This window comes from Pogona vitticeps, chromosome 4, assembly GCF_051106095.1.
Source record: "Pogona vitticeps strain Pit_001003342236 chromosome 4, PviZW2.1, whole genome shotgun sequence".
Lineage (NCBI taxonomy): Eukaryota > Metazoa > Chordata > Lepidosauria > Squamata > Agamidae > Pogona > Pogona vitticeps.
In genome coordinates this window covers 203,548,521-203,566,532 of record NC_135786.1, presented here as the reverse complement: position 1 = coordinate 203,566,532, position 18,012 = coordinate 203,548,521, and the positions used below count along the sequence as shown (strand labels likewise).

Here is an 18,012-nt window from a genome sequence, read left to right as displayed (position 1 = left end):
GTATGTGCTTTCTGTATATCAGTTAGAACTAAACTCTTTCTACATCTGAAATGACCATGTGAAAACCAAAAACCATGGAAAATCCTTTATTTGAAAACACTTCTTTTTCTTCACTAACTCATTTATTACTTTGGACTTCTGCATGAAATCAGGAACTTTGTTCCTTAGGAGTCCATCTGCTCCTGCTGTTTGTTCACCATCTGAAATCATAATCATCTGTTTGTGACACACTAATCATTTTCACAGTAACTAATTGTGACGTCACAAACAGATGATTATGATTTCAGGTGGTGAATAACCAGCAGGAACAACTGAACTCCTAAGGAACAAAGGAGAATAAGCATGGAGAAAAACAGATATTCATGACAAAGCATTTCCCCCCACGTTTGTGTGAATATAGGGATTTTTCTGCTTATTGAACAGTCTCAAAAATATTTTAACTTCCATTTGCCAAAGTCTCCTAGAAATACATTGTCGATGTATGAGGAAAAAATAATATAATGGTATTTTCAGAAGATATTTATTTACTTGATTGTTGCTAATACTTTTGGATAAGCAAAAATAAGGCAGATATTTATGAAATTCTGTGTACTTGCTGGCTTTTGTCTGAAATGAGAAACACATTTGTTTTACATTTATAGACCTTGTGCTGAAAAATTCTGTGAATTCTCTCTTGTATGTCTCCATATGTTTCTTTTGATCCAATGACAGGGAATGTTAGTGGAGCCCTCCTGTGGCTAATTTAACACTTGTGAATTTTCAGTGGATAATAACTCGTCATTTCAATATTGAATAAAATGTCTTCCTTATGTTTTCTGTATGTTCAATTCAGATCTGCTGGGCAGAGATACTATCTTTTGTATTTTATTGTCTTCCTAGCATACATCAAATGATACCATACATAATTAATTATAATGTGGTTTACTAATTTATGCTTATGCTTGCTTTTTTATTTGTGAAGGTTAGATATACTTGTTTTATTTGTGGCCTGTGAAGTGCACAGTTATGTGCTGTACTTTTTGATTATTTCCACAGCTTCATCTGGGGTCTCGGAATCCATGCCTCACCTGTGCAACAGGGAGAAAAAAAACCTACGTGAAGGGCAGTCACGTAGGTTTTAAACCAAGAATGGTTTAAAACCTACATTCTTTTAAACCAAGAATGGCATCTCTGCTGAACTTCAAAACTCAGTTTTCTTTGCTTTTCTGCCTGTTGTCCTGGTTTGTCCTGATTTGTATACAAATTCAGTGTGCATGATTTAAGAAGGTCTCACTGGACATTTCAACCATCTGCTTTTGATTACAATGTCCTTCACATCCCTTAGGGAGTTTTCTAGCTTTCTTATGGTTCTTTACATCCCCCTTGTACAACCAGCAAATCTGATTCCTTGGTACACTATTAGAGTACAGAGAAGGCATTCACTTTAAGATATCCCCAATATATCCTTTTTTTTCCTAACAAGCTCAGGAAGGCTGCCAAGTAGACACTCCTTTTTTCTCCTGTCTTTGAAGATGGACTGTGTATCAAATCAGTCCTAAACAGTTTGGGACCTTGTTACCTGGCAGCATACCTTTTTCCAATGGGATCTGCCCATCCTACCCATATATCCCAGGCTGAGCATTTCAGAATGTTGATCCCGAGAGAGGCCTGGAGAGAAAAGATCAGGAACTGGGTCTTCTCAGGGGTTGCACCATACCTCTGTAACCAACTTCTGCCCAATCATTTCTGCCCATCACTCTTCGCTGGCAATTTTTAAGAAACTTCAAAAACTTTGGTTATTTAGCAAGCTCTGTGCCATGACACATTCATACAGATAAGACAGCAAGGGCTGTGCCGTGACACATTCATACAGATGAGAGATTCTTTGAGAGGAACTAATCTTTATAGCTAAAGTTTTCTTTCATGTCATATTAAGGAGGGACATTCACCTCCCTTGTCCAGGCGGGGTTATTGCAATATGTTCTGGAGACTCTAAAGGCTCTCAGATTGTTTACATTCACAGAAGCCTGATATCTCATCTTTCTATTACACTAAGTTTGTATCCATAAACGTTTCATAATGTTGTTTTCTGGTTTGTTTCCAAGCCCTTGCAGTTTCCAGGGTGGTTCTGGACATCTCTTCTATTTATTATGAATAGACATTGCTATTCCTTTATATCTGTTGTTACACTGAGCCACCCATATTACTGGTCTTGTCCAGTTGTGGTGCTATACCTTTTTCTAATAATGATTTAGATACTTTGTTGATAAAATGGTATAATCACATCTATAGTTTAAAACAGCTGTTGTACATGTTGAAAAGAAACGTGCAATACATGCTTTGGACTAAATCTAAAATTATTATTATTTCTGTTACAATTGTAAATACTATTATTTATAGACAGAAGCTGATTCATTCAGAAAAAACAGTAGATATTGGGGGATTTCTGAATTAACCATTTTAATTATATGTTTCACATAATTTAATATCAGAAAGGTATTATAATCAAAGCAGAATCCCATAATATTGCTATGTTGGGGGTTTTCTATAGTACATTAATTTGAACAGGTAAAACAGAGAGCTATCTGGAATTTGTTTTCTGATATGAAGTCTGCATTTAGCTTCCTTATTATAGTGGGAATATAGAAACTGTTATATGATGTTATTTAAAACATGAAAATGTTGTTATAAATATCCCCAGTAGTTGATATGGATGGCTGAAACCTCAAAGGAATATTGAGTGACATAATTTGTTGACGTGTGTAGAGCTTCCAAATCCTCAAAACAAAAGGTGTTACATAAGTGGAAAGTCCTTGTCATTATTGCTAATTGAATGATGTTATTACAGTAATGTGAATACAATTTTAAAACATATGGTAAATTAGTAGAGAGCTTTTTATTCATCCTATGCTCCATATTAGTTGTTTTAACATTTAAAAAGATTAGTAATCTGGAAGAATTCCCAACTATTGTTCCAGACAGCAGTTAGATATTTGGGTGGATCATGTAAAAACACTGAAAAGGCTGAGAGAGCATGTGAAATGTTTGTTTGAAGTGATATTACATCAGTGGACTAGACATCTGCACTTTTTGATGTGGTTTTCTGAGGTTTATAGTATTGTACAGGAATTTAAATGGGATTTCTTTTACCATATTGTATTATTGTTTCTGAACAAATGTGGTCCCTCCCATCAGTTTTTCGGGTAAAAATATTGAATCTATATTTATTTCTTAAGTTCCTTTATGGCAACTGAATGTACATTATGGCCACATTCAGAGGAAGTGTGAGCATTGTCTTCTATTTTTGTTTCCTGACAAATGTGCCAGCAAATACGCCAACAGAATTTGGGGGAGGGGGGCAAATATGTGAGGTGGATCAGTGCTTTCCTTTTAGAGCAGTGGTCCCCAACCTTTTTGAAACCGCAAACTGGTTGGGGAGGGCATGGTGTGCTCACATGGGGTGGCGCGATCACAGGGGGCAGAGCGCGCTCATGTGCATGCACGCGACACACTTGTGGGGGGCAGGATATCTGTGTCCGCGGCCCGGTCCTGCCTAGGCTGCAGACTGCTGCCAGGTTGCAGACCGGGGGTTGGGGACCCCTGTTTTAGAGTACAGTGGTGCCTTGCAAGGCGATTGCCTTGCAGGACGATTAATCTGCAAGAGGATGGGTTTTTGTTATTGCTGTTGCGCTTCGCAAGACAGTTTTTCCTATGGATGATTTTCCAAGATGATGTTTGGGTCTATGCTTTGCAAGACTTTTTTTTTAAGACCAATGCTTCACAAGACGGTCCCCCCCCAATTGGAACGCATTAAATAGATTTCAATGCATTCCAATGGGGAACCACGTTTTGCAAGACTGTTTTTTTAAAGACCGATGCTTCGCAAGATGGGTTTTTCCCCCCTTTGGAACGCATTAAATAGATTTCAATGCATTCCAATGGGAACCGCATTTCGCAAGACAATGTTTTCACAAGACAGTGATTTTTGCGGAACGCATTAACATAGTTTTGCGAGGCACCACTGTATACCACATCAGTTACAGAGGAAAGTATTTGGGTGTTCTTCTGATCATTATATGGGAAAGAAGGGCAGAACACATATTGGAGCCATCTGCCTAGTTAAACAAGAACATTTAATATGTTGTACCCTACTCCTTCATGGATTGCTGCCTTGTCGTGGCGAAGGGGCTTGAGTAATTCAGAGAAATTATGGGCTATGCCGTGCAGGGACACCCAAGACGGACAGGTCATAGTGGAGAGTTCCGACTAAACGCAGTTCACCTGGAGCAGAAACTGGCAAGCCACTCCAGTATCTTTGCCAAGAAAACCCCATGATCAGAAACAAAAGGCTAAAAGATATGACACTGGAAGATGGGACCCTCAGGTCGGAAGGCGTCCAACATGCTACTGAGGAAGAACGGAGGACAAGTACAAGTAGCTCCACAGCTAATGAAGTGGTTGGGCCAAAGCCAAAAGGACGCTCAGCTGTGGACGTGCCTGGAAGTGAAAGGAAAGTCCAATGACGCAAAGACAGGACGGCCTGGTGTGCTCTGGTCCATGGGGTCACGAAGAGTCGGACACAACTAAACGACTAAACAACAACTACAACCCTACCAAAATCTACTGTTGATACCTAGTCTAGGCAATTGCATAAATAAAGCTCTGCTAGACCACACCAAAGGCCCATCTAACTAACTTAGCATCCAGATTACACAATGATAAACTGCTTATGGAAAGCCACAACAAGATGTAAGTACAGTAACACCCACCTCCCTAATGCTCTCAGTAACAGCTTTGAAGGGCATACTGCCTGTGGTGCTGGAGGCCACATACAGCTAATATGACTAGTAGCTGCTGATGGCCCTGTTCATGAATTTGTCTAATTAAATTGTCCAAGTTGGTGATCCAACAACAACAAAAAAAAAAAGACAAAAATCTGTATGATCCTAGTACAGAATCTGAGGGGTGGTGTTGGATGGGGATATTGATGCCTTTATTAGACCACCAAAAAGATCACAGTCATAAGCTAGCTTCCAACTCTACACAGATCTTCAGCAGGTTAGGCACCACAGAGCTGGAGGTGTACAGAAGAAATACAAATGTTCCAAATTATGCTCAGATGTGCAGACCAGGCTTCCTTTGGTAAGGCAAGTTTCAAAATAGAGTCTATGGACTCAGATCGGAAGTGTAGGTTTCAGATTTCACCACTGGTGGTGTGGATTGGAATGTTTCTTCTGATCTCATTAGACAGATGATTCCAAGTCTGTCCTTTTCCCCTCCACCCTATATCAAAACACATGGTTCCTGCTTGGCAAGGAATTGAGGCACACAGAAATGTGGTAAACCACATATCAGAGAAAATTTTGTTTATGCACTAGGTAAGCCAGGGTAATTAAAAGTATTACCTAGTGAGTAGAGAAATGTTTTCCTCTAACCCAAGTCTACATATATCTGTCCATGAGTTCTGGAATTTCTATAGTTTTTCTGCACCATCCCCCATCTCTGATAGAGAGTGGTGCAGGAATAAAGCCCGATAAAGACTTATGTAGGGTCAAAAGCTAGCTAGTGGGCTAATAAAGATTTATTCACCTTTGCCTTCAAACTCGTGTTCATAATTCCTTGGTAATGTATCATGGTAATACAGTATATCAGTCCATGGTAATTATGTATCCAGTTGATTTATATTTCTTCTGACTATACTGTATATGAACATAGAAAGCTGCCTTATAGACCATATCTCAGCAGTGTCTTCTTCTGACTAGCAGTAATTCTCTAAGATCTAAGTCCTCCTATTTAATATCCTTTAACTAGATATTCTGGGAACGGTGTATTCTGCTCTTAAGCTGCAATTTCACAGTACACTGAAATATATTATGGTTCTTCCACAGTAATTTGGGCTATTCCCTTGGCCATGTCTGTCAAGGATGGGATGAAATCCAGCAGTCCAAGGTTAAAATATCACATTTTATCCACTAAATAACACTAAAATAGAAAATCTAGTGGTGCATTTGTGGAAGAGGGTTAACAGTTAGATGTATCACCCTTCTGTGTAAGTAAGAAGCAGATGTTCCTCCATCATCATCATGCTTGACAATGGTGAGGGTTATGAAGGTAAACTGATTGCCTTTTAAACAAAAACCTTTCAGAAAAGGAGTCTTAATAGGCAGTGTTCAGTTTGGTAACACTAAATAATTGTAGGTGTAATCAGAATCATCTTCCCTTTTATTTTCAGCACCAAAGGGAATTCTCCATCTCTCTCCTGATGTTTATCAAGAAATGGAAGCCAGCCGCAACAAAGCATCCCCTGGTACCCCTATAAACTATTTATCATCCAAGGAAATGAACCAAACATCTAGTTGTTTCTTCAGCGTGTCTCCTGCCACTAATAGTACAGCTACAATTGCCAGGGAACTGCTCATGAATGGAACTTCCCCAACTGCTGAAGCTATAGGTCTAAAAGAAATGTCACTGATTTCCCCTTGTTCTACAGTTCAACCTTCAAAACAACTGGAATATCTGGCAAGGATCCAAGGCTTTCAGGTATGGGTGGGTTGTAATAAAAGGGCAAGATGGAACTGTAAGCAGTGTGTGAGCTGCAATATAACCCACAAGCATTTTTCCCCATTTGTTTATGGTTGTCCAGAGGTCAGTTTTGGTGGAGAGAAAAAAACGCATAAAGAAGTTATAATACTTAGTCTCACTGGTGATAAAACAATGAAGACAGATCTTGGAAGATTACTTTTTAAAATTAGTTACAGGTTCAAGATAACCCTCTAAAGTGTTTAGACATTATTTAATTAAAAAATAATAATAATATAAAAGTAATTTTGGTTATTGAAAATGTTCTTTTTAGTTGCTGTTTTAAATCTGTATGCCACAATCAACTGGCAGTTAGTTCAGAACACACAAGTAATGTAGATACACTCCTGCTTTAACTATAAAAGTAAATAATATCCATTTACAGTTTCACTACAAAAGGGTGAATATGTCTTTGCATGTCTTTCCTTTGCTAAGACCCTGTTACATCGTTTGGTAAACTGCATTTGAGTAGGCCCATTGAGTCAGTGGAAATTTGGTGAACCAACTCATCCATAATTTCAATTGATACAAACTGGCCTATTCTGTGATTTTAGCAATTGTAAACTGCAGTTGGGATAGGCCTGTTTTAATCAATGGGTCTTGCAGAAGAATTGACTCATTAAATCCCAATTGATCCAATGAGCCTAATATAGTGCAATTTGCTACACTTAGCAATAGGATTTCAGCCTTTGTGTTAAAGTCATAAAGAAATTTATATATGACTTTGTTTTGAGAAAAAAAGAATCAATTAAAAGTAGTTGCTACTTGTATCTAATTACTCCCAACCTCTAAATGAAAGACATAAGACATGAAGGTCATGAAGTCTTAGCCTAGGTATAGCTGATATACTTGATTTTTCAGAAAGATGAACACAGATCTAGTGGTAACTGGCATCAGGAAAGCCACACCTGGACACATAAAATATGGTATTGGATTTTTTTTTTCATGCTGATTTTTTTCCCATTTCACTGCAGGCGACTTGTGCCAGAGGGAAAAGAGGGAGTCAGGAAAGCCCTGTTCCATTTACTATAGGATAGTAGGATCCAATAAATCAGGTTTGTTTGCATGCGATGGCAAGCCAAGGTTCCATGGGAGCTCTGATCTCTCATGAATAACCAGTGAGCTGATACTCATTGTTCAGTGGCTCTTGCATGCAGCAGGAGCTGCTAAACAACCAGTGAAGCTTCACTCTCTGGTTGGTTTATCTTGCTGTTTGGCAGTGTACAGTTTCCTGTCTCTGGTTTGTTCCTTCCCACCAAACCAGAGAAAGAAGCCAAGAACAAACAGTAGTTATTTCTCTGGTTCACAAGGAGAGAACAGAACAGAAATGGGAAGTTGCTGCTGCGAAAATACATGATAAATCAATTGGTACATATATTTCCTTCATAAATATGCCATAGCTGGCTAGATAGCTCACTGAGTTAGGTATCTGGCTATGGAGCCGGAGGTTAGAAGCTCAATTCCCCACTGTGCATTCCAGAACAGCCAACCTGTGTAGCCTTGGGCAAGCTGCACAGTCCCTGGACACCTCCAGAAGAAGGGTATGGTAAACCATTTCTTAGTACTCTCTGCCTAGAAAACCCCAAAAAGGGTCGATTTAAGTCAGAATTGATTTGATGTCACACAGTTATTATTATCAAACATGCCATTCTACATTTAAGGTCTGGTTTAGTTGTGGTTTAGACGTGGTGGCGCTGTGGGCTAAACCGCAGAAGCCTGTGCTGCAGGGTCAGAAGACCAGCAGTCGTAAGATCGAATCCACAAGACGGAATGAGCACCCATCGCCTGTCCCAGCTCCCGCCAACCTAGCGGTTCGAAAGCATGCAAATGCGAGTAGATAAATAGGTACCACCTCGGTGGGAAGGTAAACAGCGTCCGTGTCTAAATCACACTGGCCATGTGACCATGGAAAGATTGTCTTCAGACAAAACGCTGGCTCTATGGCTTGAAGAGCGGGATGAGCACCGCCCCCTAGAGTCGGACACGACTGGACAAAAATTGTCAAGGGGAACCTTTACCTTTACCTTTAGTCTCATACTTAATTTCGCACTCCTCTCTCTCTCTCTCCCTCCCTCCCCCCCTCATTATTTTGTATTTCCTCCCTTCATTTTTCTATGTGTGTAGGATTGATTCTGTTCTACCACTCTCTTTAGTTTGTGAAACTTCTATCCAGTATTTTTCTTAACAGTTGCTGTTTGTGGGCAATTGTCTATGCATGGAGCAGGACTAGTTTTGGTTTACTAGCCAACCTCTCTGTTCCACAGCTTAAGCTGCTTTTAAAATTTTGCAGTTGTAGCACACAGTTAAAAGCAGTTTGCTTTCTGAGAGGAAGCTTCATGTTTGCAAAAAGAAAATAAAAACCTCAGTGAAAACCGGAGGAAAGCACATCATGAAATTGGTATATTCAGATTATAGCTGCCATTCAAGAGTTTTTGGTTACACGCTTGCAGGATATCAAGACTCCAAGGAAGACAGATATGTAAAACTTGCCCCAGCAGAATCGGCGTGTCAGTGAGAGCTGGTTATTTCATCCTACATACTTATTTTATCTGCATGTAGGATGAGACAAATCTCTATGAACGGAACTTCAGTCCTTGGAAGTTTTAATTATATCTGACATTTTTTCTTTTACATCTTGTTGATTTGTTCGCACCTAATATAACTGTTTTATTATCACAAAAGCAAAGCATCTCTGTTAGTAGCATTTTCATCAAGATATCTCCTTGCTGCTTTAACTGTAGTATACAATTACCAGGTACTGGCTCTATATGCTTGTACCATCTTGTTGCCCTCTCTTTCTCCTCTTTCTTGATTGAGCTTTTAAAAATAGAATTCTTGTTCCCTTTTTTCCAGGTTGTTTCTGACCCTGCTTGATTGTCACTGAACTTCAGCAGACAATCTCTCTAATTCCCACTTATTTCTTCACTATATCAAGAAGCTGGTGATTTTGGCTTGCTACCCGCATCCCCTTTTGTTCAGTTCAGCTTAATACCTTGGCTTGCCTGAGTTTTTGGAATGAGCATGAAGCTCTGTACTGGATCACTGAGCACCGAGGAGAGTGTTGAACAGAATCTCTGTGGGAAATGGCTTAGTGGGCTGTCAAATGCCTATCACCAGTCTTTTCACTATCTGAGTACAGAAAGCTCTTTCTGTTTGAGATTTTTAAAAGCCACTTCCTTTACAGGTTAGCTTTATCATGCAGGTTTACCAATTAGGAAAATGTTACATTTGCCAGCATGCCCCCTGTTTTATGTTTCTTGATCACTTCCGAGTTGGATGTTTTAAACATAAATATACATTAGTTCCTGTTTTCCAAGGACAATAATCATTAAGTTGTCTATTTCTTAATTATAAACATAGCTTTGTTCTCCATTGATAATCATGCGCACAGTTCAGTTCTCGTAAGTTCCGTTTTTAAATTAATGAAATAATCAAAAATTGCTCCCAGTGGGTAATAATAACATATAGTAATAATAATAAAAAAATGGATCCATATTAATTTTCTAAACCTAATTTGCAAATCTCTGACTAAAGGGCAAATCTTTTTTTAAAAGATATTTCATTTAACCTTTCAGAAATTCATTTTATATATAAAACACACATGTGTTACTAGCCATAAATATTTCAAAACTATTGGGACCACTATATATACTTACATGGTTTTTTTCCCCTCTCCTTTTGGCTAGGCCAGCTTATTAAATTATTCATTACTTTTTACTACAGTCCTCTGTTATGAAAAGAGTAAATAAATAAATAATTCTGTACTTTGATTCAGTTCAAATTAGTGAAGCCAAGTACTTAGCAAAAATTTTGAAGAATCTGTATAAGTCATTCTTATCATTTAGGCTTATATTTATTATTCAAGCTGCTTGGTTGGAGATTTGTTAAACAAAATCAGCTGCACATAAAAGCAGGATTTTTAATGGTATATCATTTCTTTCATTGTTTTCGTAACTTGAATAGAAAAAAAAGGGAGAAATGAGCAGTGTCAATGAAACATTCCAAATAGTTTGTTTAAATATTTGGTAGAATTAGTTACGATAGGTAGGTAGGTAGGTAGGTTAGGTAGGTAGGTAGGTAGGTAGGTAGGTAGGTAGGTAGGTAGGTAGGTAGGTAGGTAGGTAGGTAGGTAGGTAGGTAGGTACATAGATACATAGATACATAGATAGATTAGATAAATAGATCACTTGGTTTAATATCCCTGGCACCTAACAATTGACCAGATTTGTTTAGTTGAGCAGTTTGGGCAAAATTTCCACTGTAATTAACTGGAATTTGTTAGATACGACAGGGCAGCCTTGAACTTGTTTGCTTTACTCATATGTAAAGTGGCTTCACACCAAAAAGAGCATGTGAAGGGGGGGGAGAATGAAATCCACCTTCTCTCCCCTGTCTTGCTTTCCTACATGCCACTGCTCTGAGCAATTTTCTGTACCTTGGCTCTGATTCTGGAAGTGAGCTATATTTTGGAGCAGAGAGGAATTGCTTGCAAAAATGAAGTATAATGATTTAACGGAGTAAGTTTTACCCACTTTCTCTGAAAACTTATCCTTGTTTTAGAGATAGAACTCATTCTCACAATTATATGTAAACGAGAGAGGCAAATATATAGAACATAGCTGTCAAATTACATCTGTTTTTTCTTGGAATTCACATTTTCAGGGCAGTTTCAGGAGGCAAAAAAGGGGAGAGGATCTCTTTTCCCATTTCCACTGTCATCCATCAGTTAAATGCTCAGTTTTGGGACTAGCAGCTAGACTCAAGTCTCAGCTCTGTACCGCTAGCTAGTGTGCAGCCAAAGTTCTCTGAATATGAAAAACAAGGGAGACACCTCTTCAATATTTCTGTTGGATGCCAGTTCAAACTGTGACAAGAACCTCTTCTAAGAGCTCAAAACATGTTGATATTTTGTTGGCATTTGCCACATATTATTGTATTTATTCTTAATTATAAACATAGCTTTATAAGGAATGTGGTGGCTGTAGCGAGCGCGCTGAAGCCTCTATTATCTCAGACCTCCAGGAGGTGCTCACTCTTCTTCCTTAGTTGCTGCCACCAGGTATTATTCAATGAGACATGTGTTACTTTGAATGTTAAACTTGTTTATTTGATCGGTAATATGTAATAGGTAAATCACAAGTTGCTAATCAATCTCTCTCACTCACTGAACTCACTGACACACAGAACCCTTCTCTTACTGGCTCACTGACTCACAGACTCACATACTGACTCTCATACTCCATACACCCCCCCTTTATATACAAGCCCCTCCCCCTTTAGCACCACCTTCCATTCACTCATTGGCTCCTTTTCCACTGCTCAGCTGTGACAGACAGGTGAGGGCAGGGCTGAACGCTACAGTGGCGCAGCGGGTTAAACCGCAGAAGCCTCTGTGCTGTGAGGTCTGTAGATCTTCAGCTGTAAGATCAAATCCACGTGACGGAGTGAGCGCCTGTCGCTTGTCCCAGCTCCCGCCAACCTAGCGGTTCAGAAACATGCAAATGCGAGTAGATAAATAGGGACCACCTTGGTGGGAAGGTAACAGCGTTCCGTGTTTAAGTCACACTGGCCATGTAACCACGGAAGATTGTCTTTGGACAAACTCTGGCTTTCCGGCTTGGAAACGGGATGAGCACCGCCCCCTAGAGTCGGACACGACTGGACAAAAATTGTCAAGGGGAACCTTTACCTTATTGTATTTATATGCTAAGATTAAACTTACATACAGATATCCCAGCAAAATAAGCAACCATTTTCTGGAATATTAATTTAGTAAGTTTCAGTAGATCTTTCAGCCCATGAGCCAGATTTGGTCTGCAGGGGATAAGATTCAGCCCCACATGCCCCTCCTGGTGTTATCACCAACCAATGGCGACCAGTAGTTTTAACAAGATACAATAATGTTATAAAAATAAATAGCTTTGTTCAGAAATTCCACTTTTTTTAAAAAAATGGAACTCAGGATTGATAGGTACCCCACTCCACTTCTAAATTAAAACCATTGCACTGAGATCATATATCACTATTCAAATATTTGTTGTTAGATATGCAAACCATTATAATTTGCATTTCTTGGTTTGGAAGACTTCCCTGGGAATCTCAGCATAGGCATTTTCTTTGCTCTAAATTAACCTCCTAAGGGGAGTTTAACCAGGACCTTTCAGAAATGCTTCTCCCTTCCTCTCCCCTACTGTGACTTTGAATATCTGGAAGTATGATCATCTCAGAGGCTAACAAGAGCGGTAATCTGTGCATTGCTAAATATTTTTTTTCCTGTTTTCCACCTGCAGAAATTATTTGTGCATGTTTAATTCATACATTATGCCATATACAGCAACTTCTAAAGATTTTTCTTTCAATACTTCTGTCCATTGTTCTTCAGAAAATGTATCATGAGTGTGTTATACTTCAGAGATAGGATGAGGAATGTAACGGATCCTAGCAGACCACATTGCCCTCCACAGACCTAGGCCAGATGATGTCACAAGAAAAGCCTCCCTCCCTCCAATCTTTTCATTCCTCACACAGAGAGTCATTGGGAATGCTATCTCTACATGAGAAATGCCTCAGGTTGAAGAACTGCTGGTAGCTCAGTTCAGTTCCCCCCTGAGCCTCCTTGACAAGCGCTGGACTTGATGATCCATAGAGTCCCTTCCAGCTCTGTTGTTCGTAGATTATTATTATTAGAATATTATAAATATTCCTTCTCTGTCCCATTCATATTCCCAAATAGGAATACAAATGAGTTAGGATAGCTATGCTAGTATCTCCAGTCTCAAACTGGAGATATCAGTGGGATTCCTCCAGCAATTCTCAAAGATGTGAAATGCATGTAGGGATACCGCTCTCACATGTTGTAATACCTGGAAAAGACTGTGGTGCTTCAGGGAGGGTGGTCTTAGTCCCCTGATAGGGTGAAATCTAGGTCCTTATCACTCTCCCCTTATCCAGTAACATGGTATGGTTCTTACCATTTATGGTGCTAATAAGCAGGCAGTGCTGATGTTTTCCATAGAGTATGCTGATCTTTTTTGAAACTGGCCAAACTATGAAAATCATTACATTGCATAAAGGCCCAGCCTAGACAGGTTTTTTCATATCCAAGTAGAGCCTAAGATTCAGTCTATATTTGTGTGTTGTGTTAATGGTACTTTGAAAATGTGGTTGCACTATGTCATTTTTGTGAAGTAGGCCACTACATTGCTGTGGTAATTTTTCAGGATACCAGTTTAAACAAGCCAGGGCCTACTCTTCTTGTGAATGTGGACTGGACCTTATCAGGAATCCACTTACTACAGGTGGTTTGCAATGAGGAGCCACCTCTATGCAGTTGTGTTTGGAAAAAGATGCTGTTTCACATGATGCCCATATGAACAAAGCAAGTGTGTGCATGAGTAGAATTTTAGGACTTGTTCACATATATATGGGTTCTACATGATTAGTCCGTTCTAGTAGTAATTGTCTTATGTGAGTGAAGCATGATTGTTGGCAGGGAGACGACAAGTTTCATGATCTGATATTGGAAAGATTCAAGATTTTTTAATCTGTTTAATTGTTAACACACAGTGTGAGTTTGTTTTTAAGGAGGTTTCTCAGCCTCCTACTCTTCTGCTTAATGTGTTATTCTTAATATTGTGATGAAACTGTCTTCTTTCATGGGTGTGTTTCCACGCAGATGTTACTGAATGTTTAAGTGACTACACATTGAAGAGAAAGCATAAGACCTGTGTGTCACATAGGCCTGAATTGTATTGGCCAAAATTCTGGTATTTAGCATAATAAATCACACTAGAATAGGACCAATGGAGATTTGGTGAGCCAGCTCCTTCATAAGTTCCATTTATTAAAATGGCTATATTTTAATGGCAACTGTGATGTTTACCACTCCCTTCTGTTATTTCAGGAAGATTTTCATTGTTTTCCTCAGTAGCTTCAATTGGCCATCCCTGAGAGCTAGTTGTCACAAAAACACTTTGCACATGCTCAGATAAATCCAGGCCTATTAAACATGGGGCAGGAATTTGATCAGATATGGCCACCTTCCAAACTCCTGACCATCCCTTATATCTTATGGGAATTTTTGCCATGGGCAACACCGCTATTTCAGACCCAATACCTTTAATAGAAATATTTTCATGTTCTAACATATTTTCCTTAGGAACTATATCAGGGCGACACACTGTAACTTGTGAGCAAAAGTCTTTTAGTGTGAGATACTTATTATCATCAACATAAATAACATGATGAAGAAAATTCTGGTTACATTCTATCAAAAACATTGGATTACCCTAGCCACAGGAGCTTCTTGGCTCTTTGCCCTCTATGTTAGTTGGGTTGCTATGGCAACAGATTCAACTGCTTCCTTAGTTGCTCCATTATGTTGTACACAAAATACCTTCTTTGGCTGAATGAAATTTCCCCCTTTTTGCTGGTTAACATCCCTAGTCTTTTGGGTCTGACACTGAGCTCAAAAGTGTCCTTATGTCATGCACGCATAACATTGTTTATCGGCTCTGGATTCAAAATACAGGGCCTTGCCAACCTTTCCTTCAGAGCTACAGTCGTGTCCTGCTTTACGCTTACCCCGCATTACGACGGATCCGCTTAACGTTGAAGGTTTTGCGATCGCAAAAGTGATCCCAAAATGATGTTTTAAATGAGGGAATTTCGCTGTGCTATGATCGGTTCCGTTTTGGGAATTGATATTCACCTCCCGACGATCAAAACAGCTGATCGTCGGGTGAACAAAATGGCTCCCCGCTGTGTTAAGGAGCCTTTTTTTGCTGCACAGGCACCCGAAAATGGCCTCCCCTATGGAGGATCTTTGCTGGGCTGTGAGTTTTTAGCCGATTGGAACACATTAACCAGGTTTTAATGCGTTTCAATGGCTTTTTTATTTTCGCTTTATGATGTTTTCGTTCTACAGCGATTTCGCTGGAACGAATTAATGTCGTAATGCAAGGCACCACTGTATTTTGTTTCAGATTACTCAGCTCTGGGTCCAAGGGCTTGCCTTTAAAATGGCTTCCAGTAGCTTGGGTACTTCTGAGGTAAACTCTACCAGGTGGGGTCCCTCTCCTGTCGTCCCACACTTTCCCGCCAATTTTTACCTCAGTGAACCTGGGGTTTCTTACCTCACTTATGGAATCCACCTTCTCACTTGCTTCCGGTATATTTTTAGGATTTTTGTCTCTTGCTAAATAACGCAGTTCCCCAGGTAAAATAGAATAAAATTGCTTCAACCCAATCACAGAAGTGACATTCTCACACTCCATTCATTTCTCCAGACATTAAACTAATTTAGCCCCCAATTGGGAATAAGATTCCTTAGGGTTTTTGGTTAGGGCATGAAATTTTTGCCTCAGGTGTTCTGCATTGATGCCATACCTAGAATAAACCATTTTTCTATAAGCCTCAAAGTCTCTGGCCTGCTCTAGAGGCATCTGTGAATACAGCTCTGCTAAATCTCCACTTATTTGGGATCTCAGCATTATTGTCCTTTCTTCCTCTTTCACATTAAAGTCCCAGCACACATGTTCAAAAGAAATGAGGAAAGATTCTGGCTGTCACCTTTTCTATATTGGGGAAATTTCTTTAGATCAATCTTCGAGAGATTTCCCTCATTAGTGCTGTTGTTCTTCTTCTTATTTTGAGAAGCCAATTCCAATTGTTTCATCTGTATTTCTCCATTTCTCTTTGTCTTAATTCCAGTTGTCTAGCCTCAGCTCTTTCCTTTTCTCTGATTTCAAATTCGTTTAGTCTTAGCTTGAATTCCTGTTCCAATTTCCATTTTTCAAACTCTTGGGAGACTGGATCACTTCCTGAGGCACCCTCATGAGTGTCTTCCTGTTCCACAGATAGAGGAAATCCATTTCCCTCCACTTCCTGAGGTAAACCTTGTGCCTCTTGAGGATTTTTACTACCTCCATTATTAGCTTTTTACTTCCTTTATTATCATTGGCATACATATGTGTATTTCTTTGGATAGGAGCTGGTTTATATTGCAGAGATAGTCAGGCCTCTTTTTAAAATACTTTTTCTTTCTGAGATACTATGTAGCTCTCCCTCAGCAGCTAAGGATGGCTACACTTTTTCTGGCACCACAGCAACCACAATGTTCCTTGGTCTGAGACAATCCTCTTGCCTCCAGACACAAAACAACTTCTGATTTTTTTTCCAAGCCTCTGCTTGTTCCTATCACCTCAGACCTGTTTCGACCCTGGCTTCCACTTTTTCTCCACAAGCGCTCTATTAACTCTCAGAGCCTTGGTTTCTAAGCTAGCCCACTGGGTCGATTCAAATCCTGAGGTAACTGCAAACAGAATTTTTCCTTCCGAGTCATTCCCTATCTTTAATCCAACAAGATCTGCATTCAGAAGCCCCTCCACTAAGCTTTTCCAAAAAAGCTCTAGCGAGTCACCCACTTCTTCACTACAGACATCTGACTAAAAGGCACTCTTGACTCAGAAAATTCAGTTTAAACTTTGGCTTTATTGGAATCTTTTCATATCCCTCCGCTGGACACCACTTGTGATGTTTACCATGTGGCCCTTGCTTGTTTCAACAAACAAAGGGCTCACGCTGTGTCATCCCACCAGCAGATACCAGTTGTGACGTTCTCTCTTTTCCTCACTGCCACCAGTGGATTTCCTTTACCCACAATCTATAAAGAACTTTAGTCAGACATTTGTCTAGTTACTGCCAGCAGAACTTATTTATACTGCCAACAGAACTTATTTATTGAAGTGTATTAAATTTAATCAGAATCATAGATGTTCTTTATTCAATGCATACAATCAAATCATTAAAATGTCATATATCTTGCCACATAACCAATCACCACCTGCTCTGTCTATTTATCTTGACCAGCTGATCTCTATTAGTATCTTTTCTCACTATCTCCCTATCTCTCTCTCTGCAAATTCTATATCTCTTCCTTTTCATCTCATCTGCCAAACCTTCTTATATCTGCTAACTCTGCCCCTCTACTCCTCTCATAGCAAATGAGATCCTGAATATGAGTGATGGGAGTGATGTGAGGCAATTGTCACAGTGACTTACTTTAGTATAGTAAGTCTCAGTTAAAGTAAGCCCACTTAAATCAATGGAACTTATGGAGAAGTTGACTCACTGAATACCAACTGATCGAGTTGGGCCTATTCTAGTTCAATTTACTATGCTAAGCAACAGGATTTTATCCATTGAGTCGGACCATTAGTCTATCTAGTCCTATATCGTCAACTGTGACTGGTGGTGTTTGTCCAATTTTTCCCGTAGCATTTATTCCTAACCTTACTTGGAGATGTTGAAATTTGAGCGGGGCTCTTGTGCTTGCAAAGTATATGCTGTGCTTCTGGCCTGTGGTCTCTTTTCAGTATATAATCTGATATTCCACTACTTACCATATTTTTCTGTTTATAAGATGACCCAGCGTATAAGACAACCCCCCTTCTC

General features: G+C 39.4%; 1 protein-coding gene across 7 annotated transcripts in view; it reads left to right on the top strand.

The window, feature by feature from the left end:
• Positions 1-18,012, top strand: part of STAU2 (staufen double-stranded RNA binding protein 2) — a 200,551-nt gene that overhangs the window by 94,526 nt on the left and 88,013 nt on the right. For 6 of the 7 annotated variants that reach the window (XM_072999042.2, XM_020812817.3, XM_020812833.3 and 3 more), the window contains one exon: positions 6,212-6,519. The exons of the other annotated variant lie outside the window; for it this stretch is intronic. In XM_072999042.2, the coding sequence (XP_072855143.2) occupies positions 6,212-6,519 (308 nt within the window). The remainder of the gene's footprint in view (positions 1-6,211; positions 6,520-18,012) is intronic. 7 annotated transcript variants of the gene reach the window in all.